This window comes from Heloderma suspectum, chromosome 3, assembly GCF_057233095.1.
Source record: "Heloderma suspectum isolate Gila_16-S chromosome 3, 16-S_ref, whole genome shotgun sequence".
Taxonomy (NCBI): domain Eukaryota; kingdom Metazoa; phylum Chordata; class Lepidosauria; order Squamata; family Helodermatidae; genus Heloderma; species Heloderma suspectum.
In genome coordinates, this window is record NC_139460.1 from 21,302,857 (window position 1) to 21,326,709 (window position 23,853).

At 44.4% G+C, this 23,853-nt stretch overlaps 1 protein-coding gene across 2 annotated transcripts in view; it reads left to right on the forward strand.

The window, feature by feature from the left end:
• HEPHL1 (hephaestin like 1) overlaps positions 1 to 23,853 on the forward strand; it is an 87,962-nt gene that overhangs the window by 47,291 nt on the left and 16,818 nt on the right. For both annotated transcript variants that reach the window (XM_084842607.1, XM_084842608.1), the window contains exons 11-15: positions 5,627 to 5,839; positions 8,041 to 8,254; positions 16,094 to 16,233; positions 19,056 to 19,190; positions 22,354 to 22,460. In XM_084842607.1, the coding sequence (XP_084698733.1) occupies positions 5,627 to 5,839; positions 8,041 to 8,254; positions 16,094 to 16,233; positions 19,056 to 19,190; positions 22,354 to 22,460 (809 nt within the window). The remainder of the gene's footprint in view (positions 1 to 5,626; positions 5,840 to 8,040; positions 8,255 to 16,093; positions 16,234 to 19,055; positions 19,191 to 22,353; positions 22,461 to 23,853) is intronic.

Sequence of the window (23,853 nt, forward strand, 5' to 3'; positions counted from 1 at the left end):
AATGTTGAGTTTCAAACCAGCTTTTGCACTCTCCTCTTTCACCCTCAGCAAGAGGCTCTTGAGATCCTCTTCGCTTTCTGCCATTAGGGTGGTATCGTCTGCATATCGGAGGTTGTTGATAATTCTCCCGGCAATCTTAATTCCGACCTCTGATTCATCCAACCCGGCATTTCTCATGATGTACTCTGCATATAAGTTAAATAAGCAGGGTGACAATATGCAGCCTTGTCGTACTCCTTTCCCAATTTTGAACCAATCGGTTGTTCCATGTCTGGTTCTTACTGTTGCTTCTTGACCCTCGTACAGGTTTCTCAGGAGACAGGTAAGGTGGTCTGGTACTCCCATCACTTTAAGAATTTGCCACAGTTTGTTGTGATCCACACAATCAAAGGCTTTAGCGTAGTCAATGAAGCAGAAATAGACGTTTTTCTGGAATTCTCTTGCTTTCTCCATGATGCAGCGAATGTTGGCGATTTGATCTCTAGTTCCTCTGCCTCTTCGAAACCCAGCTTGTACTTCCGGTAGTTCTCGGTTCGCATACTGCTGAAGCCTAGCTTGTAGGATTTTGAGCATCACCTTGCTGGCATGTGAAATGAGCGCAATTGTGCGGTAGTTTGAACACTCTTTGGCGTTGCCCTTCTTTGGAACTGGAATGTAAACTGACCTTTTCCAGTCTTGTGGCCACTGTTGAGTGTTCCAGATTTGTTGGCATATTGAATGCAGCACTTTAACAGCATCATCTTTTAGGATTTTAAATAGCTCAGCTGGAATACTGTCATCTCCGCTAGCTTTGTTGTTACTAATGCTTCCTAAGGCCCACTTGACTTCACTCTCGAGGATGTCCGGCTCAAGTTCAGTGACCGCACTATCATGGCTATCAGGGACATTCAGATCTTTCCTGTATAGTTCTTCTGTGTATTCTTGCCACCTCTTCTTAATCTCATCTGCTTCTGTTAGGTCCCTGCCTTCTTTGTCCTTTATCATGCCCGTCTTTGCACAAAACGTTCCCTTGAGATCTCCAATTTTCTTGAAGAGATCTCTAGTCTTTCCCATTCTGTTGTTTTCCTCGATTTCTTTGCATTGTTCATTTAAGAAGGCCTTCTTGTCTCTCCTTGCTATTCTCTGGAACTCTGCATTCAGTTGGGTATATCTTCCCCTTTCTCCCTTGCTTTTCGCTTCCCTTCTTTCCTCAGCTACTTGTAAAGCCTCATCAGACAGCCACTTGGCTTTCTTGCATTTCTTTTTCTTTGGGACGGATTTCGTTGCTGCCTCCTGAACAATGTTACGGACCTCCGTCCATAGTTCCTCAGGCACTCTGTCTATCAGGTCTAATCCCTGAAATCTATTCCTCACCTCCACTGTATATTCATCAGGGATATGATTTAGGTCATACCTGAATGGTTTAGTGGTTTTCCCCACGTTCTTCAATTTAAGCCGAAATTGTGCAACAAGAAGCTCATGATCTGAGCCACAGTCAGCTCCAGGTCTTGTTTTGACTGACTGTATGGAGCTTCTCCATCTTTGGCTGCAAAGGACATAATCAATCTGATTTCGATATTGACCATCTGGTGACGTCCATGTGTAGAGTCGCCTCTTGTGCTGTTGGAAAAGAGTGTTTGCTATGATCAGCATGTTCTCTTGGCAAAACTCTATTAGCTTTTGTCCTGCTTCATTTTGTACACCAAGGCCATGCCTGCCTGTTATCCCGGTGATTTCTTGACTTCCTACTTTAGCATTCCAATCCCCTATGATGAAGAGGACATCTTTTTTTGGTGTTAGTTCTAGAAGGTGTTGTAGGTCTTCATAGAACCGATCAACCTCAGCTTCTTCGGCCTCAGTGGTTGGGGCATAGACTTGAATTACTGTGATGTTGAATGGTTTGCCTTGGATTCGTACTGAGATCATTCTATCATTTTTAAGATTGTACCCCAGTACTGCTTTTCCCACCCTTTTGTTGACTATGAGCGCTACTCCATTTCTTCTAAGGGATTCTTGCCCACAATAGTAGATACGATGGTCACCTGAATTAAATTCGCCCATGCCTGTCCATTTTAGTTCGCTGATTCCCAAGATGTCGATGTTCAATCTTGCCATCTCCTGTTTGACCACCTCCAGCTTACCTTGATTCATTGATCTGACATTCCAGGTTCCTAAACAATATTGTTCTTTACAGCATCGGATTTTCTTTTCACCACCAGACACATCCACAGCTGAGTGTCCTTTCGGCTTTGGCCCAGCCGCTTCACTCTTTCTGGCGCTACTTGGAAATACCCTCTGCTCTTCCCCAGTAGCATATTGGACACCTTCCGACCTGAGGGGCTCATCTTCCGGCGTCATCTCTTCTAGCCTTGTGATACGTTCCATGGGGTTTTCTTGGCAAGAATACTGGAGTGGGTTGCCATTTCCTTCTCCAGTGGACCACATTTTGTCAGAACTCTCTGCCATGACCTGTCCGTCTTGGGTGGCCCTGCACGGCATAGCTTATGGCTTCACTGAGTTACGCAAGCCCCTTCGCCACAACAAGGCAGTGATCCATGAAGGGGATGCTTGGGCACTGTTAATTTCAAAGCATGCAAGCTTTAATCGTGTTCTCTAGGTGGAGTCTCTGCCTCCACCAGATAATTAATACATCCAATTTAATGCATGTCCTATGAACCTGAGAGCTGAGTTTTGTGAGCTATAGCATTCCTGTGGGCTGAAATGGCACCGTAATAACAATGCATTGGTTGCTGATTACTGTCAGGAATTTCTTCCTGTTAGACCAGGGTAACCCCCAAAGCTATGCTCCTTCATCTGTTTGAACCTACTGATCCTGGATTCCTGCATGAAAACCTTCTCAAGCAATTGTACACAGCATGTATAGCATATAACTGGAAGTCTCCGAAGAAACCAACTAAAGAGCAATAGGTTGATGAAATTTGGGAAACTATGACTATGTATAAATTTACTCAGCAAGTGCAGCAAGCAAGGGGTCCTAACTGTAAGAAAGATATGGTTTCCATTTATTTCCTGTGGTGAAGCCCATCAAATTCCAACCAAGTAGAGTTTCTATATTTTTTCTGACTTAGGGCACAATCCGCATGTTTAGACAGAAAAATGTCCTACAATTCCCAACATTCTGGGAATGCTGGGAGCTGTAGGACTTTTTCTGTCTAAACATGCATAGGATTGCACACTTAGGGAGCAATCCTATGCATGTTTAGACAGAAAAATGTCCTACAATTCCCAACATTCTGGGAATGCTGGGAGCTGTAGGACTTTTTCTGTCTAAACATGCATAGGATTGCACCCTTAGGGAGCAATCCTATGGCCCCTAGACTGAGTCGGGGGTGGGGCACAGCATTGTTTGGATTCCCAGTGCTGAGGTTGTCAACATCACTATGACCTGGGAACTGGAGCTCCCTGCCCCCTCCCTCTCGCAGCCGGGAGGGAGAGAACCCCTGGCCGCATCTGTGAGCTCTCAAACATGAGCTCATAGAGAGGGAGCAGTTCTGTGAGCGGGGAGGGGAGGGGACCAGGGCAGCAGGCTTACAAAAAATCCTCTGGCTGCCCCAGCCTCCTTCTCTCCCCCTCTGCACAGCCCCAGCTAGACAGGCAAAATTGACCATCTAGCAAAAATGCAGGGCGAGACAGCATGGTCCTCTTGCCCTGCATAAGATGATCATAAGCCTCCAAATTCAGGGGCTTATGATCATGGAGGGCACAACCCATAGGATTGCACCCTGATACACACAAAATAACACACACTCACACACACTCCTTTTATATGCTGTATAAATGGTATTTTTACCATTTCCTTGGGCGTTGTGCTCCTACTTAGGGTGTTTTAATATAGATGTTCCATAAGCATATCAGTCATAGACTTAAGAATTATAATTAGTACATTCCTTTCTTTCTTTAGTCATCTTGATTTATTATTATCTATGTTCTCCTTTATGTTGCCTTTATTTTGCTAACTTTATTTTCAAATAAAATAAAATTTCATGATAAACAAGACATCACTCGGATAATGCACTCGGAGCAACGTAGGGTGCAATCCTATGCATGTTTAGACAGAAAAAAGTCCTACAGCTCCTAGCGTTCCCCAGCCTGCTTCTAATGTTGCAGAAATGGCCCTATATGGCTGCCATTTTGTGTAACATTAAATATATGGAAATATGGAGCCCGCATCTTGCGTAAATATGGTGGTCCACATCGAGGGGCAGGTGGCTGCAGGGTGCTCCCAGACAGCTTGTCAAGCCCTCCAGGGCTTGTGCAGCCCAGCAAGCAGGGGCAGGCAGCAGCGGTGGCTTGGCAGGTGCGAGTGAGTCCATCCATCCCTAAATAATGGCAGCTCTGTCCTTGATCTCAGGGCATCTCTACCCAAAGCTTTTATTGTGCGCTCATGATTTGTCACTCACTGACATTTGCAGGTCCTTTACATGATGTCATCAGCGTCTCCCATGCTTTATAACCTTTATCTCCATTCTTTTTAAGGATTGGGGGAAGCCTGACATTTTTTCTAGAAGCGCAACAATGGCTGCATGTATTGCACAATTCCACTATACCACAGCGCCATCTAGTGTCTGTATAACGAAACATATAGAACTTGCAGAAAAAGGAAATCCCTGAAAAAAAGCATGTGTAGGCATGTGTAAAGGAGCCAATCTTAATCCCGCAAAAAACCTGGAAGCTGAAGTCCTGGTAAAGGTGCGGGATAAAACCTTGGTGCAGAGATGCCCTCAGTGGGGGGTGGATTGCATCTTATCCAGGGAACTGTGATGGTAGCAGAAGGATGAACATTCATGCTATTCTTGCAGAGCTTCCTAAAATATGATCAGCACTGTCAGAGGACAGTGTTGATTATGTATTAGAGAGCCAACAGGTGGGCAGCCTCTGGTTGTTGGAGTTCAACTCCCATCAGCACCACCTGGCGAATTAAGCTTCATCAGATAGCATCCTCTGAAACTGAAGTTATCACAGATAATAGAACTTTAGCAGTAAACTAGAAGTGGGAGGATGCAGTACTGGAGTGTGTGTGTGAAGACAGGAGGGGAACTGGGGAAAAGAAGGCACTGCTTTGCAGCGGGCTTCACACATCATTCTTCTATTTCAGGGGTGGGCAATTTGTGGCCCTAGAATTTGACCTAATTTCAAAGGCCCTATAAGTGGTCTGTTCAAACCCCTGGCAAGAGTGATCTGTCTTCTTCCTGTTCCCGCCCCGCCCCCGCCAGCCTACTAGGAAAGAGGGGGGGAAAGAGAGGAAATGGGATGTCAATGGAGAGAAGAGGGAGTGGCAGAAAAAGAAAAAAAGGCATGGCCCATGCACTTTGGTCCTACTGCCCTCCCCGGCTAATATAGCTGGGAATGATGGGAGTTGCAGTCCAAAACATGTGGAGGCCACCAACGTTGGGAAGGCTTAAGGAGATGGTTTCCAGAGGGTTGCCGTGTTAGCCAGTTGCTGCAAAAAGCAACCAAGGGTCTTGTGACACCTTAAAGATTAACACATTTATTATGACATAAGCTTCCGTGGACTACAGCCCATCAGAGGCAAGTAGACAGTTGTGAGCAAAGGCAGTTCTAATTTGCAAATGCAGGATATGAGTGGAATTTTCCTAAGCTGAGTGTTTTCTCTTCCTCCCTTCAGCTGTCAATGGCTACTTGTTTGGCAACTTGCCCGGCCTCACCATGTGTAAGGATGACAAGGTATCTTGGCATATGGTTGGACTAGGCACCGAGACGGACATGCACGGTGTTCATTTCCAAGGGAACACCATCCACTTGAGTGGGACAACAAGGGATACCCTTGCTTTGTTCCCTCATACGGCGTCAACGGCCCTGATGCAGCCAGACCGAGTAGGTAGGTTGTAGGAGCAGAACTTCAGTATCCTTCTCCTACCGGGCACCAAAGCTGTCTCTTTGGGTTAATTGAAAATGCGCCATAAAATGCATTTTTGTTGGTTATGAAATGCTGAAGCATTTTTTTAAACACCAAAGTACTGATGTTGATTTGGTGTTTGTACTTTGTCCATACTTGGAACCTCCACTTTGAAGCAGCAGTCCCTCAATCAATTATTTATCCATGCCCTAGTTGTATCCAGACTGAACTACTGTAATACACTCTGTGTGGGGCTGTTCTTAAGAATGACTCAGAAACGTCAGTTAGTACAGAATGCTATCACAAGAAAATAACATGAGAACATAAGAGCCGTGCTGGATCAGACCAAGGGTCCATCTAGTCCAGCATTCTGTTCACACGGTGGCCAACTAGCTGCCCACAGGAAACCCACAAGAAGGGCATGAGTGGAACAGCACCTTCCTGCCCATGTTCCCCAGCAAGTGATGTACATAGGCAGATGTATATACACATCTATGTGCACATGATGTACATAGGCACACTGCCTCTGATACTGGAGGTAGCATATAGCCATTAGTATCAGTAGCTGTTGATAACCTTCTCCTCCATGACTTTGTCCAGTCCCCTTTTAAAGCCATCCAAATTGGGGGCCATCGCTACATCTTGAGATAGCAAACTCCATAGTTTAACTATGTGCTGTGTGAAGAAATTCTTCCTTTTCTCTTCCTGAATGTCCTACCAGTCAGTTTCATGGGATGGCCCCGGGTTCTAGTATCATGAGTGAGGATGAAAAATGTCTCCCTATCCACTTTTTCCACACCATGCATATATTTGTACACCTCTGCCATGTCTCCCCTTACTCGCATTTTTTCCAAGCTAAACACCCAGACTGGTTTACAACAGAAAAAAGCCAGTTCAATGTAAATAGAACACATACATACAATAACCTAAACTTTCTTTAGAATCATAGACCTGGAAGGGGCCATTTAGGCCATTAAGTCTTCCTACTCAGTGCAGGAATCCAGTTTAAAGCATCCCTAAGAGATGGCTGTTCAATCTCCACTTGATTACCTGCAGCAATGGAGAGCCCATTATCTTCCTAGCCACTTGGTTTCATTATCTGACTGCTCTTACCATTAGAAAGTTTTTCCTGATATTCGACTTAAATCTGCCTTCCTAGAACTTAATCCCATTATTTCATGTCTTACTATTATTTCCCGTGATTTAGAAACTGTACTTCTATTGATGCAACCTAAAATTACATTTGCCTTTTTAGCAGCCACATAACACTGCTGACTCATATTCAGCTTGTAACTGACTACAGCTCCAAGATCCTTTTCACACATAGCACAGTCAAGCCTAGTATCCCCCATCTTATACCTGTGCATTTGATTTCTTTTTCTGAAATGAAGAACTCTGCACTTGTGTCTGTTAAATTTCATTCTGTTATTTTCTGCCCAGTTTTCTAACCTATCCAGATAGATTTGAATTTTGTTTCTGTCTTCAAAGGTATTAGCTGTCCCGCCCAAGTTTGTGTCTTCTGTAAATCTGATAAGCATTCCTCCCACCTCTTGCTCCTAATCCTTAATTAAAATGTTGAAGAGTGCAGGGCCCAGGACCAAACCCTGTGACACCCCACTCAATACCTCCCTCCAGTTTGATGAGGAACCATTGATGAGTACTTTGAGTACGATTCTCTAGCCTGCTGTGGATCCACCTCTTGTAGTGCCATCTAGTCCAAAATTAACTAGCTTGCTAATCAGGATATCATGCGACACTTTGCCAAATGCCTTGCATATGCTACATGCTCCTGCTTGGACCATTCACACTGTGGGTTCCAATCTTCTTGCTAAATCTAAGATTCCTTCTCTGTTTCCTACCAGCCTTCCTTTTCTCTTGCAGCTCCTTACTATTGCAATGCCCTTCCACTTCCCTAGGATTTGATTTCCTCCCTTGGTTTACATTTGAGTGCCTCCTCAACACACATGAATTGACCCTGGCTTTTCCAAACTGAACGTCCTTCCTTTTTACTCCTCCATAACGTATCTTGTCTTTAATTTTGGATTGTAAGCTTGCAGGTGGGCTTGTTTGGTTCTTTGATTTTTTTGCACAGCGATACTGCTTGGTGATTTGAGGTGCAATCATAAAAACAATAACAACACTAAATTCTTTCATTGTGATTAAATGCCTTAATTTCCTTTCAGGGACTTTCCAGGTGGTTTGCAGAACATTCGATCACTTTACTGGTGGGATGAAGCAGCTGTACGAAGTTAAGCCCTGTGGCAAGATGTCACATGATGGGAGGCACTATGGGGTTATGAAGACATATTACATCGCTGCGGAAGAAATGGAGTGGGACTATGCTCCTGACAAGGACTGGGCAGAGAAGAAGGTGGAGGCGGCGAGCAAAGAGGAAAGGTACTGACCAATGAAGTTGTGTTTCCAGGTCAAAGGGCGTGGCTTCCTGGCAGATGTGAACGTTGCCACCTTTAAGGTTGCTACCTACTCATGGCCCCCAAACAGAAAATGCGTCACCAAAAAAGAGGACAAAAGTGGGCACCAGTTTGCATGATATTTGCATATGCAAATTTCTATGTATAAATGAAAATTTAGAAAACACTACTATAATTTAAATAGAAATGCAATACATCTCATCATAGTGGGAAAGACTGTGACCAAGTGACCACCTATGTGCCTGTTCAGTCTGCTAAACTCTCAGTGAGCAACTTCAAGGCCCCCGCTGTTTTCCCTTCTTATGGCTGTTCAACTTTGAACCAAATGTTGACCTGGCAACCCATCAAATAGAGGACTGTTCTCTGTAAAATAGGACACATGGCCACCCTAGCACTTCCCTCTTTAGAAAGTAAACTCCAGGAAGAATTCTGGAGCACTCTCAAACATATTGTGAGCCATCTTGGGGAAGTCATTGAATTTGGAAAGAAAGATATAAATTAAATTACAGTAATTAGAACAACTGAACTACTAAAGTACAGGCCCCAATCTAGCCAGTCTCAACTAAGTTCCATTAAACCAATGGTACAATCTAGTTACATGACTAACATGTCCCATTTCATTCAGTGGAACTTGGAACCTGAGCCTATGCATATTTACTTGGAAGTATGTTCCACGGGATTCAGTGGAGCACGGAGGGTGCTTCAAGACAGAGGGCTGCTAGTGCTACCAATCAAAACACATTGTGCAGCTTACCGTCTTTTTCTCATTGTTGCAGAACCCAGAGTCAGAGAGACCACGGAGTGAAGGAAAAAGAGATTCTTTATTTAACGCGCGGGCTTAAGGCTGGAATCATTTCCAAAGAGCCAGAAGCCGCGATTTACCTTAGCACATTGTTTTTATAGATATTGTGACACATAGGAAACGGCTCCTCCTCTCCCTCCCATGTGGGGAGTCAGCAGTGTTATGTGGCTGCTAAAAAGGCAAGATAAGGAATTCCTGTGTCTCGTCAGCTTACAATAATATATTCAAGGGAGAAAGAGCTCAGCAAGAACATGAAGCATGAGACTGCATGAGGCTACTTAGTCTGACCCCTGATATGGCTGCTACATTCCCCCCTTAAATGCATAATTTCATTACAATTATAGCATTTCATTACACAAATAGACATTCTGGTTTGCGAAGCATAACACAGGACTCTTATAGCAACCCTCTTACTTAATAGCTTGTTGAGCTATTAGAGCGTAGAGGGCGGCAGTTTTACTAGCCGAGACATAAAACAGATTGGTTAAACAGCGCATAAGACAAGGAATGCAAAGGCATAACAGTATCTCTATGAACAACACTGGTAGAATTAGGATGAACAATGCTTTTAAGCTAGCTAAGATCTGGAAGCCAAGGGGTTAACCAATTTAGCCAATTGTTTTGTCCCATTGTTATGTCAGCCACTATATTATGCATGCAGATTATTGATTTGAACATCTACAGCATTACTATTATTAGTCAAATTAAATGATGGAGGAGAAAAAGATAAAAAAACCTGTTTGCAGGTATATCTCTTGGCAAACAAAAATGCTTTACTTTAGTGATGTTAGCCAGATGAAGCCAGTAATTATCAGTGAATTGCTGGGACAAACTTCCCCTTTCAGGGGCTGCCCCCCCTTTTTCGCACCTTATTAAGGAAACACAATGCAACACTACTAACACTACAACACGTATATTTAATCTTCTTTAATCTTTTTTGGGATCTGACCGTACGCTGGGCAGCTATTCACCTGGCAAGCTGCAGTAGGGTCTAGTCCCTCTCTTCAATTCTCCAGCTGCAGGTCTGACCGTACACAGGGAGGACAGTTTCCTGGTGTGTCCACAGTAAGGTCTAGCCTGAGTCTTCTTACTGCTTTTTCAGAATACTTTTTAGAGGATTTTCAGGATTTCTACTTCCCCCCTCTCGCTTTCTTGACTCGTGTCTAATGTATTCAGGGTTTAACTCTAGCTACTTTTATAGCTGTGGGGGTGGAAAGTATGACAGTTTTCAGTCCTCTCTATCTGGGAGTCAAAGGGTTATTTTTCCCTCTTTAACTCATACTTTAACTCTTGGTTAGAAAGGATGAACTTCTGTGATGGGAATGGCTTATTTTCTAAGACAAAGCGACGCTGGGCTTGAAGAACTTTGCCTAGTGTTTGGACTTTTTGTTTAAGGCTAACGTTTGCTTGCTCTTGATGACTTCATGATTAACACTGGAGTGGCAATGTCACAGCTCCTCACAAGCTGTCTTCTCTTTCGCCTGTTCTGGCTCCTTTGGTTTTCTCTTTTGTGTATTTGATTCATTTTATTTGGGCATTCATGCCACCAATGTCTATCTTGTCCACACTGGGCACACTGGTTCTTTCTTAAGAATCTTTTGCCTCTGCCGGGTCTTCTTTTCCTCACCCACGTCTTCTTGGACCTCTGGGTCGAGGGTATACTGGCGATAGGCATTTAAAAGATGCTCTAAGTACGCTCTGGGAGCTTCGGTGGCACCTTGCAGCACTTCAGACACTTTAGTCATATTAACTGACTTTTTTATACTTGCTCTCATGGCTTTTAACAGCAGGGTTTGATACTGGGTGAGGTGCTCTAGTCCCGCTTGTGTGTTGGGATTTCAGCGGGGGGGGGGGGGTTACTTACAAGGAGACTTTATTGGGTAACTTACAGCACACAGGCGTACCTAATGGTTGGATCAGACAGCTTCTCTGAACTACGAGCTATTGGGCTAAATGGGTTTTATACCATACATGTTACCCATGAAGCAACACAACACTAGCAAGCATTTTCAGCATAGGCTAGAAGTGTTTGGTTCTCAAGCACAGCTTTCTGTAAACAACTTCGCTTCCCAGCAAAGTGCTTGATAACACTTTTATTTATTAGTATGGGAAGATAAATTTTTATCTTTCTTTTACTTTCTTTTTCTTGCTGATCTGCCTGTATTGCAGATCATGTTTCAAACTTTTCACATAAAACTTTCTGCTCCATGCACCAGCCTTGTCCCTTTATTTGTCTTTTTCAAGTTAAACTCACTTAAACCTTTCTGCCTTACACTAGTCCCAATGACACACATTTGGGATAGGCTCTTCTTCTCTTTCTGGTTACAATTTTCTCCATCTTAAAGAACTATTACATTATTGTGGCTACTTTACCCCAGGTAATAAGCTCCAGGCACAGTCAGCTGCTTCTAATTCATCCTGGGGGCAACTATGGCCACGCTTCTTCTCTACAAATGTTCTTTCTCTTTGCTTCTTGCCTCTTCTTTCTTCTTTTTTCTCCCTTCTCTATCTGTCTGCTACTTTCTCTATTCCCTCTTTTCTACTTGCCTTTGTCTTTTCTCTACTTGACTTTGTCTTTTCTCCTTGTCATCTATTGGGAACCACACTCAGTATTATTTGGAGTTGCAACTAACACTAATCTGCAAATATCACATATATTTTATGATATCTAAGAAATCATAAAATATATACAACAAACTTTTTCTGCACTTTAACACAATGAATGGAAAACACTTTTTGCATGGTAAGGCATGATGGAGCAGGTCCAGCAGTCATACTGCTCTTCTGGCTGAAAGCTCAGGGCCCATCAAAATTAAGGGATGGGCATACTTACACACGCAAAGAGTTCTAGGTCACCATTTTTGCATCGGCAACTCTATGCTGCATGAGTTTTAGCAGAAGGAAATCTAAAAGTCATAGATCAAACTCAGCCTGCTGTACACTGAGCTGACTGCAAACACAGACACACGGTCTACAGCGATGAGAGTTCAAGTTTATCAAAAGCTTCACAGCACTGTCCATGGCAAGTCTTTGACAATTTAAAATTTTAGTCCATGTGCAGAGTGTCTCTAAAAAGCCCAGACAATGATGGAGGCAAACAGAGAAGGCTCTGGGCAATGAAGATGAGATGTTTCCAGCAAAGGCTCCCCACTTTTGCATCAGTTTAAAAAGGGGAAGTGTGGCCCTACACCCCTTCTGACAGACAAGGGCCTTTAACTTTTTAGCAAGGCCTCTGTCTAAACAGAGCGGCACAGCTCAGCTCTCTAGCCGTGACGCTTTAACCTGGGCAACTCCTCTGTAAATTTTATTCTACTTTTGTCAGGTTCTCACAGACATTTTAAAAACTTACTCTTTTTTTTCTGTTCTAACCTGGTACACGATAGCAAAGTGCCAAAACCCAGGACGCTGGGGGGTGATGGGCATCACTTTATACTTGCATTTTTTCCAGGCAGCCATTAATCTTCTTCGGGGAGGCGGTGGGGTGATTTGCAGGACTTCAAAAGCAAGCTTTTCAGTTTGTTTGTATTTGTAAATCCCAAGCTTAAAACAGGACACGATGAGGTACAGGGCAGCTAAATCTTTGCTTTGGCATGGGCAACAAATAACTCAGGTCAGCTTTCTTCGCTGGGGTCTCAAACAGGAAAACAGTCTTAATTCAAAGTTGTAACATCACTGATAGCATCAGCCAGCCAGCTACACAGATCTCACTGTTTTTCAAGACAGTTACTCCAATATCTTCTTTTCTTCTCAATCAGGTTGGGTCTCCCAGCTTACACAGTTTATTGCAGCTTCCAGGAGCATGGTAGTAGCGTGATTTTGGCTTGGCCAGGAACATGCTGTCTGGTTTCTCGGTCTCTTCAGCACACACACTCAGGCAGTGTAACACTGGCCATTTAAATCAGTGAGATTTCTTCATTGCAGGGAATCCCATGGCAAAAGCTTAATGGTTACGCTCTTCAGAAATCATATAGCTGATGGTCAGTAGCTACAGGCTATGCAATTCTAACACAGTTCAAAGCTAAACACGGTTACCTTGACAGAGATCTTCAACGTGGTCTTTCTGCTTCATTCTGCCTTGGGACAGTCTTATGGCACACTTTTCACTCGAAGAGGGGTCTAGCCTGTGCCCTGGGGGCTGATTCTTCACCTTTATTCTCCATTTTGCGCCTTCATCTTCTGGGTCTTCATTTTCAGTTTCTATTTCTTAGGGATTTCATCTCAATTAGGCGAGGTGATGATGTTGCACAACTCAGAACGTTGTGGGCAATTTTCCTGCCCCCCCTCTCGGCGCGCTAGGCTAACAGCTACTTCTTCGGCCTTACACTCTCACGCTCCCACGCTTTGTTAAAAGCCAGGCTGTCCTGCAACATTTCTCTAATTAACGGCCTCAGATCTTGTTCTTTTTTTTCTCTCAGCTCGACCTTGAGCTTTTTGCTGTTTTCTCTCTCTATTCTGAATCTTTTTAAAAAAAAAAACCTTTTTCCTTTTTTTTTTTTTTGGACGTACATGTTAAGGGGTGCAAGTCTTGAGCAGTAGACGATGACTGATGAGCAGTAGACGAGCTCACCTCCTCTTTTTTTTTGTGAGAACACATCTTTTTAAGGGTCACCACCGATTTTATTAAATCTTCTGCCCCACACTTCAATTCTTCAGTTTCTTTTATTAATGCTGATTGAGGTGTAAGAGGGGAACCTCCCGATCCCGTAGAGATGAAAGTCTTGGCAGACAATATCTGGGAGTTGAGGACCATAGCTGAAATTGGCGAATTACTGCCGGTGGGGCTTGAATCTGATGGCGACAGTTCTAAGTCAAAGCGAGGGGCAATGCCTCTGCAGGGGGGATGGCAGGGGCTCAGGAGCCACCGGATCTGGATCTCGACGGGGCGGTCTTACAGTAACATGGGCCCGTGGTGGAAGCGGGGCATAAGCAGGTGGAAACGCCGTTAGCTCTGCCAGATCTTCACATGGGGCTTCTAACACTGGTTGTAATTTCTTGGCCAGTTTTTCTTTTCTGAGCACCAAAACTTTTGCCTGGGATTCTAGGCATTTCTTTAGCCATGGAGGAGAAGCGCGGACTATGGAATCCCATGAGTTTATGTAGGGAAATTGGTTGGGGTGCCCAGGTCTCCCAACCACAATGGCATATACACGGCTGATTTTGCTGGGCTCTAAAGAGCCTTTAGTAGGCCATCCTACACCAAAAGACGGCCACTCTATTTCATACAAAGTCTGCAACCGTTGAGGATTCATGGGGGGGTCCCCATAATCTCTACTAAAACCTTTCTTAAAATTTGCTAGCATACATCCCAAGGGGGTGCAAGGTTTGCTTCCCCCACCACCCATAGCCTCCCTCCTAAATTGAAGACAGACACAATTAGGGAATGGGAATTGGTCAGTGAGTAAGGGGTCTCACTGGCTGACACAAGAGGATTTTATACACCACGCACTTTGCTACTGGCCTGGGCACCCGGACGGTCAACGGTATGCTTCAGAAACCGCAGTAGCCACTCACACAATCATCGATCTCTCCACTGCATCCATATGTCCCTGCCACCCACTTTTCCCACTTTTAAACAGAGCGGAAAGTGGCTTCCCCAGCTTCCTCAGCTTCCTACTGAGTACTGGCGTGCGGGTACTGGCGCCCGCTCGGGGGTGTGATCAGGCCCCCCTTCTACCCGCAAGGAGTAGGTTCTTTTCGTATACGTATACTAACACTGACCTTCTTCATAAGGCGGGGCCCTCTTTTGTTCTGCCCAGTGGCCTTTCTCCCTAAAAGCAGGGCCCTCTTTTTCCCATATACTTGCCTTTCTCCTGAAGGCTTCCAGTGTGGGTTTCAACTCAATTGCAGCTGCAATACAGGCAGGGCTCAAGTTCCTTCCTCCGCTTCCCAAGGTTCTGTTGCTACTCACTGCCGTTTGGGCGATCCCGGTGCAGGCTTTCTCCCATTTACCCGACAAAAAGGTCGGTGGCGCCAAGAAAGGGAAGCATGCGCCGAGCTCTCCCTCCCGGTGCGGCGATTAAGAGCAGGCAACTGCCACCTCTCTGTCTCAGAGCCTGCCACATCCGAGTCACGGCACCATTTATGTTGCAGAACCCAGAGTCAGAGAGACCACGGAGTGAAGGAAAAAGAGATTATTTAACGTGCGGGCTTAAGGCTGGAATCATTTCCAAAGAGCCAGAAGCCCCGATTTACATTAGCACATTGTTTTTATAGATATTGTGACACATAGGAAACGGCTCCTCCTCTCCCACCCATGTGGGGTTGCAGTCCTCAACATTTCTTCTCCTAGCACCATTGTTTATAATACAAGAACTGGGTTATAGGGTAGCTATGATAAGGAGAGAACAGCAGAGAACAAGATATACAATTGTATGACCTTTGACAAGATAAGGAATTCCTGTGTCTCGTCAGCTTACAATAATATATTCAAGGGAGAAAGAGCTCAGCAAGAACATGAAGCATGAGACTGCATGAAGCTACTTAGTCTGACCCCCGATATGGCTGCTACATCATCAGATCTTTTCTTCTGGTAAGACAAAAGATGGAAGAAGTAGTGGGAAGACAAGAAAGGGTAACAAATTGAGCATGACATTGCCTGAATTCTCTGTAAAATTCTGTGGACAAGGCAGGGCAATTGCGTAATGAGAGCCTCAGCTGAAAGCATTAGAATTTCAGTCCTAGGCACCCTGACCTGGGAGTAAAACCCATGAAAACAGAAGGACTAACATCTGAATGTAAGTCCATAGGATTGCACTGTTCATCATTTCAGCTGAATTGGAGCCACTATCATCTGTTTTGTGTCCTTCATCTTCTGGGACTAACAATGCTAAAGAAATTACCTATCAAGCTATTCAAAACGCAGTTTGCGTGTCCAGATAACACCATAATTTCATCATCACCACCATGATCATCATCACGATCTCTTTTTTATTATTCTGTTTAATATTTGTAAATATGTTTGGACATTTAACTGTTTTCTTCCTTTCAAAAATCGTTTTCAAGTTATGGGCATGTATTTGTGAGCCAGACTGAAGATCTCATTGGTTCAAAGTACAAGAAAGTGGTGTATAGAGAATACAAAAGCGGGGAGTTCACGGAGCACCAAAAGAGGACTGCAAAGGAGCAGCACCTACAAATTCTAGGTGAGAAACTCAAATGAACCCCCAAAGGCAGTAGAAGGCCTGTTCCTTGAGCCTATAACTTCTAAAACACTGGCAACATAATTCTATATACATCTACTCATGTATATAGTATGGGGGTTGGACTCAGTGGCCTTGTAGGCCCCTTCCAACCCTACTACTATTCTATGATACTCAGAAGTAAGTCCCATTGAATTCAGTGAGATGTGCATGGGATTACAGCCTCAATGTGAAAAGCAAGGGAATGGCAGACATCGTCACCTTGGGGAGGGAAAACAGCAAATACATAAACTCACGTAAGCATCTTATTATGTGAACCTTGGAGGCTTGTGCCAGGCAGAAAGCCAGGTTATTATCATAGGCAGGAGTGTCTAAGGGCCTTTTTACCCAATCCCCACTGCCACAGGTGAGTTTAAAGATGCTCTGAATCTTACTGAATGGCTTCGGCAAGACATAACTGACAGCGTCAAGGTTCCATGCCTTACGAAAAAAGTAAAGTAATTAAATGCTTTCTTAACCCTTCCTAGTTACTTCCAAGTCTTGGAAGTAACTTGGAAAAGGCAGGGGAGCAGCATTGGATGGAGGCACTTAGGAATCCTATGGCCCTGGGGAGAGTGTTCCAAGGACCACAGGTTGGCTCGGATTCTGCCCTCCAAGGTCAGAAATAGCGCTCCAAGGTCGGAGACAGGAAGACCCCAGCCCCTCCCAGCCAGCTGCCTCTCTGAGGTCAGAAAATTGACCTTAGAGAGGGGGGAAAGGGGATGTTCCAGTGGGGAGGAGACCGGAGAGGCCAGGATATGATTTAGACTGAGCCTCCTCTAGCCTCCTTCCCTCCCCCTCCAAAGCACCCTCGCTAGATGGGTGGAAAAAAACAAAGATCGGAGGATGGGGAGGCAAAGATCACCTCCACACTCCTGCCTTGCTGGCTTCAGCCCAGCAGGACATAGGAATTTCAGAAGCCTCTGACTTTGGGAGCTTCCATAGGATTGCACCCTTCCTAAATCAGGGGTGGGAAACCTGTGGCCCTCCAGTTGATATTGGACTATAACTCCCATTATCCCTGACTATTGGCCATGACGGCTGTGGCTTATGGGAGTTGCTATCCAATATCATCTGGAGAGCCAGAGTTTCCCCACCCCTGCACTAAATGCACAGCTGTTTCCCTTCAAAACTGCCACCTGGACACACCTTCTCTGAGAGAGGTGTTTTGTTTTTTTTAACCAGAGGCAAATCAAGCTTCCTACCAGGAGATGGAGCAACGTCACTTCACTAGAGTCTCTCTCCAGTGACAAATCTTTGGATCAAGTTAGGAAGGTGGAAGATGTGTGAATTAGTAATTTGAAACAACAAGGTCTTCTGGCACCTGCAAGATGAACACATGTATTACACCATAAGCTTCTGTGGACTATATTCCATTTGACTAGACACATCAAGTGTTAACATTTAATGTATTTGATGAAGGGGACTATGGTCTTTGAAAGCATATGCTGTAATAAATTTGTTAGTCTTGAAGGTGCCAGAAGACTTTGTTGTTTTTGCTTCAAGAGACTCATACAAATACCCCTCTGGAAACTGGCATTTATTTAATATATTACATTAAAAAAATTACATTTTTATACCGCCCAATAGCCAAAGCTCTCTGGGCAGATCACAAAAATTAAAACCACAAGTACAGCATAAAAACAATATAAAATATAAAAGCATTAAAACTACAGTATAAAAGTACGACCAACATAAAGCCGAGCGCCAATGTAGAGATTTAAAATACAGATTTAAAACACCAAAGCTAAAAGACTAGGAAGCTAAAATACTGGGAAAATAAAAAGGTCTTCACTTGGCACCGGAAGGAGTACAACGTAGGCACCAGGTGAACCTCTCTAGGGAGCTCATTCCACAACTGGGGTGCCACAGCAGAAAAGGCCCTCTTCCTGGTAGCCACTCACCTTACTTCCTTTGGCAGGGGCTCCTGGAGAAGGACCGCTGAAGATGATCATATGGTCCAAGCAGGTACTTATGGGAGGAGATGATCCTTCAGATAACCTGGCCCCAAGCTGTTTAGGGCCTTGAATGTTAATACCAGCAATTTGAATCAGGCCTGGACATGGACTGGCAGCCAGTGCGGCTGCAAAAATACTGGCATATTGTGATCTCATTGGCCAGTTCCCATTAACAATCTCACTGCCCTGTTTTGGACCAGCTGAACTTGCCAGACCATTTTCAAAGGCAGCCCCACATATAATGCATTGTAGTTATCCAGACGAGGTTATCAGAGCATGGTTAACTGTATGTAGGCCGTCTCTGTCCAGATAAGGGACAGAGAAATCATTTCAGCCAGGGAATTGAAGTGAAGGATCCATTTTGTACAGCCTTCCTGTAAAGCAAATTTGCAGAACGTGAGGCCCAGGGATCAAATTTCGTCTTCCTGGGGTCCCAATACAGCCCTCTGGGATTCCCCAGAGGACCACACACCCATCCTCTGGCCCCACCCCCTTTATACCAACCATTGAACATTTTGTGGTTTCCCAGATTTTGTGTAGTTTTCCTCCCATTCTAAAGGGTTGAAATGCCTTTCCTAAGCTACTGGTAGTAATAGCTTTAAGCTACAGTATGCTGGTATTTTGGGTTCTACCCCTTTTGCCTTTGGATCCACCCACCACTGGAATGCGGCCCCCGAGAGCTTCTCCAAAACTGAATTCAGCCCTCTGGCTGAAAAAGGTGCCCCACCCCTGCTTTAGAATGAGTTTGTGGTGTTTGTTTGTCTGATTTCCTACATTTTAACACCAGATACGTAACTCTCCATAACTGTGTCTTGCTGTTTTACTTAGGGCCTTTGATCCGTGCAGAAGTTGGTGACTCAATACTAATTGTATTTAAGAACAAAGCAAGTAGGCCCTATTCTGTATCAGCCCATGGCATAGAAGAAGAAGGAGTTGGGAGTAAAGCACGCATCACTATGCCAGGTATTGGGGGGGGGGGAAGCAACCCTGCATATTTCCAAACAATTAAAGTCAGCCTTCAGGCTTATTAAAAGATTTTGTTTAAGACTTCCAACATAGTGCTGTTTAGAGTAAAACCTGAACTACCTGGCAGCCCCTGAGCCTTAATTTCAACCTGCCAGGTCCTTGATAAACCTTGTTTTGTGGTTGGGAAACAACAGCTGCAAGGAAACTATTGGTATGCTACTACCAATAGTTTTGAATTAGGTAAAACTAGCAAAGCTGATCCATCAGATATGGCAGTCTTCAAACTAGTTCACACACATGCAGATGTAATCTAATGGATACTTATTTCAATTTATTCTACAATCTATGCCCACTTACCTGAGAGTAAGCTCCAGTGGGTCTTACTTTTGAGTAGGCATGTATAGGATTGCACTGGTAGAGAGCCATCCTATGGCCCCTAGACAACATCTGGGGGCCATAAGAGACTTTGGATTCCCAGATCCGAGGTTGGAGGCAGCACTCTGACCTTGGAGGAGGGAATCTGCGCTCTGCTCCCCTCCCCCTTGCAACCGGCATGGAAAGAACCACGCTGGCTGCCTGTCTGAGGTTGGGAACTCAAGCTTGGCGAGGAGTAAAGCATTTCAATAGGCAGGGAGGGGAGGGGACTGGAGAGGCCGGAATATGAGTTATCCTGAGGCCTCCCCAGCCTCCTTCCCTCCCCCTCCAAAGCAACCCAGCTAGACAGGCAAAAAAGCCTGTCCAGCAAAAATGCAGAGGGGGAGGAGTGGGGAAACAATGATTGCCTCCACCACTCCTTCTGCTCTGCACTGGATGCTTGTAACCCTTTGAGTTCAGAGGCTTACAAGCATCCGATGGTGTAAACAATAGGATTGCTCCAGGGCTGGATTAAGACACGCTGAGGCCCTAAGCCATGTCAAGATTCAGAGGCCCTGTACCATAAAAATAAAGAGAAAAATGTTTATTATATTATAATAGAAAGGGTAATGAAAGGTTACCACCCAGCGTTAGGGGGTGCTTGTACTTAAATGGTGTTAGATAGGCTTCTCTGAAGATGTGTATAAGAGTACTAATAAAGTTGATTTGAACTTCCTTTAAACTGGCTCTAGTCCACGCTTATTGCCTCTAATACTAAATGCTATGTTGCCATGCTTACTCTATGTAAGGTAACTTTGCTGTAAGTCACACGGGACTTCCCAACATATTTAATCTGAAGTGATCTAAATTATAATACATCTTAGTTAACTCCAACATATTTAGAGGCCCCTCATAATATGAGGCCCAAGCCATGGCTTATTTGGCTTGTTCCTAAATCCGAAACTGGATTGCACCCTTAGTCTTTTAGGGCGCAATCCTATGGGGATAGGCAGCTGCCTCTGAACTCGGAGGTGACTGCCTATCCAATGCAGGGCAGGAGAAGCATGGAGGGGATTGTTCCCTCCGTGCTTCTCCTGCCCTGCATTTGCGGCACTACAGCCGATTTTGGCTGTCTAGCTGCAGGAAGACAGAGTGGGGGAGGAGGCTGCTGGACGACACATAGGAAGTGTCGTACCGGCATTTCCGCCTTCCCCTCCCCAGAACGCCCCGTTTTGGCTGCTCCATGCTCATCTTCTGAGCACGGAGTGCAGGGCTGTTCCGTGAGGCAGTGGGGGAAGGCCGGTTCCCAGAAAACCACATATCCTATGGCCATCTAGCTGCTGACTAGTGGCTATGGGATTGCTCCCTCCAGGGCTGATCAAGAAATCAAGTAAAATATCTTCAACAGGCTGCTAGTGCTAATGAAAGCTGCATGAAGTTCATACATTTTCCATTCCCAGGGTCACACTATAACTGAGGTCCATATTCCATTAATTCTACAGCCATGTTTCTCAAAGTAGGAAGCCATTCTCCCAAGGAAAGTGCAACCCTGGCATCCTTGCCAATACTGTGACTGATTTCCTTGTTTGACCCTTTGATTTAATGACCATCTAAAGCAGGGGTAACTACAAGTCCCAGCATCTCTGGGGCTGATGGGAGTTGGAGTCCAACAAGTTTCCCACCCATGATCTAAAGACTAGTGATAAATCACCTATTTTATGGTCTTTTATTTCCTTGGGCCTGTCCTTTGTGGATCTCAAAGCACAAAGTGAGCTCAAATGGCTCTAATCTTTATGTGGTCAAAAACGTCTCTTGTAGGTTTGGAGAGATGCCCCCTTTCCAGTGGAGGCTGGTGGCTCCCATTTCGATGGGGCTGTGAATCCATTCCTGGTTTCAGTCAGAACCAGCCAGAACGCTAAAAGAGCTATCCAAGGTGCTAAACCTATTTTGGGGATAGGGTTCAGCACCTTGCATAGCTCCTTTAGAATTCTGTCTGGTTGTAACTGAAACCCAGAATGGATTCACAGCCTCACTGAAATCAGAGCCACCAGCCTCCACCGACCCTTTCTCTACTTTGCTGCTAACTTTGAGAACCCGTTTCCAAAGAGTTATTGTTCTGAAACTGTGTTTTAACAGTATTAAAAACATAAAATAAGAGACCTTATATGGAGATAGAACTGGAGAGTATTGGAAAATAACTAATTTGGATTTCTTTAAGCTGCCTCCTGGTTCCCAGTTCTTGAGAATTCTTGCTATTGCTAATGCCAAGGTTAGGGAACATGCAGCCTTCTAGATGTTGCTGAACTCAACTTCCCATCAGACCCAGCCAGCTTGGCCAGTCCAACAACATCTGGAGGGCCAGAGGTTTCTCACCCTTTGACTGCTGGATTTCTGAGTTGTGGTCACCTATGTAAATGGGGTGTGTATGTGTGTGTTCCTGCTGGTTTGTTATTATTTAATTTTAAACTATGTTGATTGGAAGCCACCTTGTCTGTCTCTTATATGTGATGGAGATGTTGGATATAAATATTTTAAATAAACTGTTTTTCCCATCCCATAAGGAGTACAAACTTAATTTTGACATGAATTCTTTAAAGCAAACGATGACATTTCGGCAATTTTACCAAGCACCTGTAAACTCGGGGACCATAAGAAACTTAGTTTTTAAGATTAGATTTTACACCAGTTATCAAGTTCAATAATTTCCATCTCATCTATTTCATCAAATTTTGGCTGTTGACAAAATTTTGTTTCAACTTCATTTCTCTCTCTCTTCCCATAAATGTCATACCTGTATGTATACCAGGAGAAATCAGCACTTACCGATGGAATGTCCCAGAAAGATCAGGCCCTGGTGTCTCCGACCCTAACTGTGTTACTTGGGTTTACTACTCGACAGTGCATTTTGTAAAGGTAAATGGGATATTATGACAAAGGTATTGTAGTGGGGCTTGTTTGTATCTAAGGGCAGACGCCTATGCATGTTTAGGCAGAAAAAAGTCCTACTGTTCCCAGCATTCCTTAAAAAAAAAAAGCAGCTCAAACACACAGGTCTTACAATACTTCTGAAACAGGGCCAGGGAACATTTGGCCCTCCAGACATTGCTGGATTGTAACTCCCATCAGCCCAAGCCAACATAGCCAATGGTGAGGGATGATGGGAGTTGTAGTTCCTCAACATCTGAAGACCCATGTGTTCCCCATCCCTGTTCTAGAAGTATTGTATGACCTGTGTGCTTGAATGGCTTTTTTTTTTGGTCAGGGCAGTCAGTATTAAGGGTATTAAGGGAGTGAAATGGGGGCACCGTTGCAGATTTTAGAATGGGAGGGGTGGGTAACATTCAGCAAGATCCAACAACAAACCTGTAAATACAGGGCCTAACTACACCTTACATCAATTGTGTGGCTTGGAGGCATGTCAGATTATTAAAAAAAACCTAGGTGCCGTGTGTGTGTGTGTGTGTGTGTGTGTGTGTATGTGAGAGAGAGAGATTTGCATCAGGACTGCATTCCATGGGGAGGTGAGGTTTAACCCTTCTCTCCCCCAGGAAAAATCACCTCTCTCACACTGCAATTAGCAACAGAAAAAAAACACCAATTAGTGCCAGTGGGAGCAGCTTTTTATTTCTAATTGTCTTAAGTGGGGGTGTTTTTTGTTGGGGTTGCAGCTGGGGAGAAAGGGGTTAAACATCCCTTCCATATGAACTGGAAATCAGAGGAGGGGGCTTACATAGGATGGAAATTTTAAAATCCTTGGACATAGCTGCAAGCCCTGCTGTTTATGTAATGGAACCACTTATAAAATACAACAAGAGCTTTTATGCCATGGAGTATGAAATGCAGGCATTATCTCTAGAGTAGCATTTCTCCTAATGGGATGTAAGAACTTTCCTCTCAGGAATTTTGCTCCTATTTGAAAATAACAATTTCGTATTGTATTTCACGGCTTCTGTAGTTATGCCTCTCCTTGAGGTCTATGTATTAAAATAAAGGGCTTGACTGAAGTGAGGTCGAGACTCTGTTACAGTGCTTTCACAAGTGATGCTTTTTTGTCTCTAACAAACAGATAGAAATAAATTGGAAGAAACAATCAGAACAAACACTGCTTTTCACAATTCAGCCTTGAACAACTCAACTACACATTTTCTACGAGGACAAGTGACATGCTGTGCAATCCTATATATCAGCCTTTCCCAACCCGATGACCTCCAGATGTGTTGGACTACAACTCCCAGCATGCTTTAGCTAGCCATGCCGGGAGTTGTAGTCCAGCATATCTGGAGGGAACCAGATTGGAGAAGGCTGC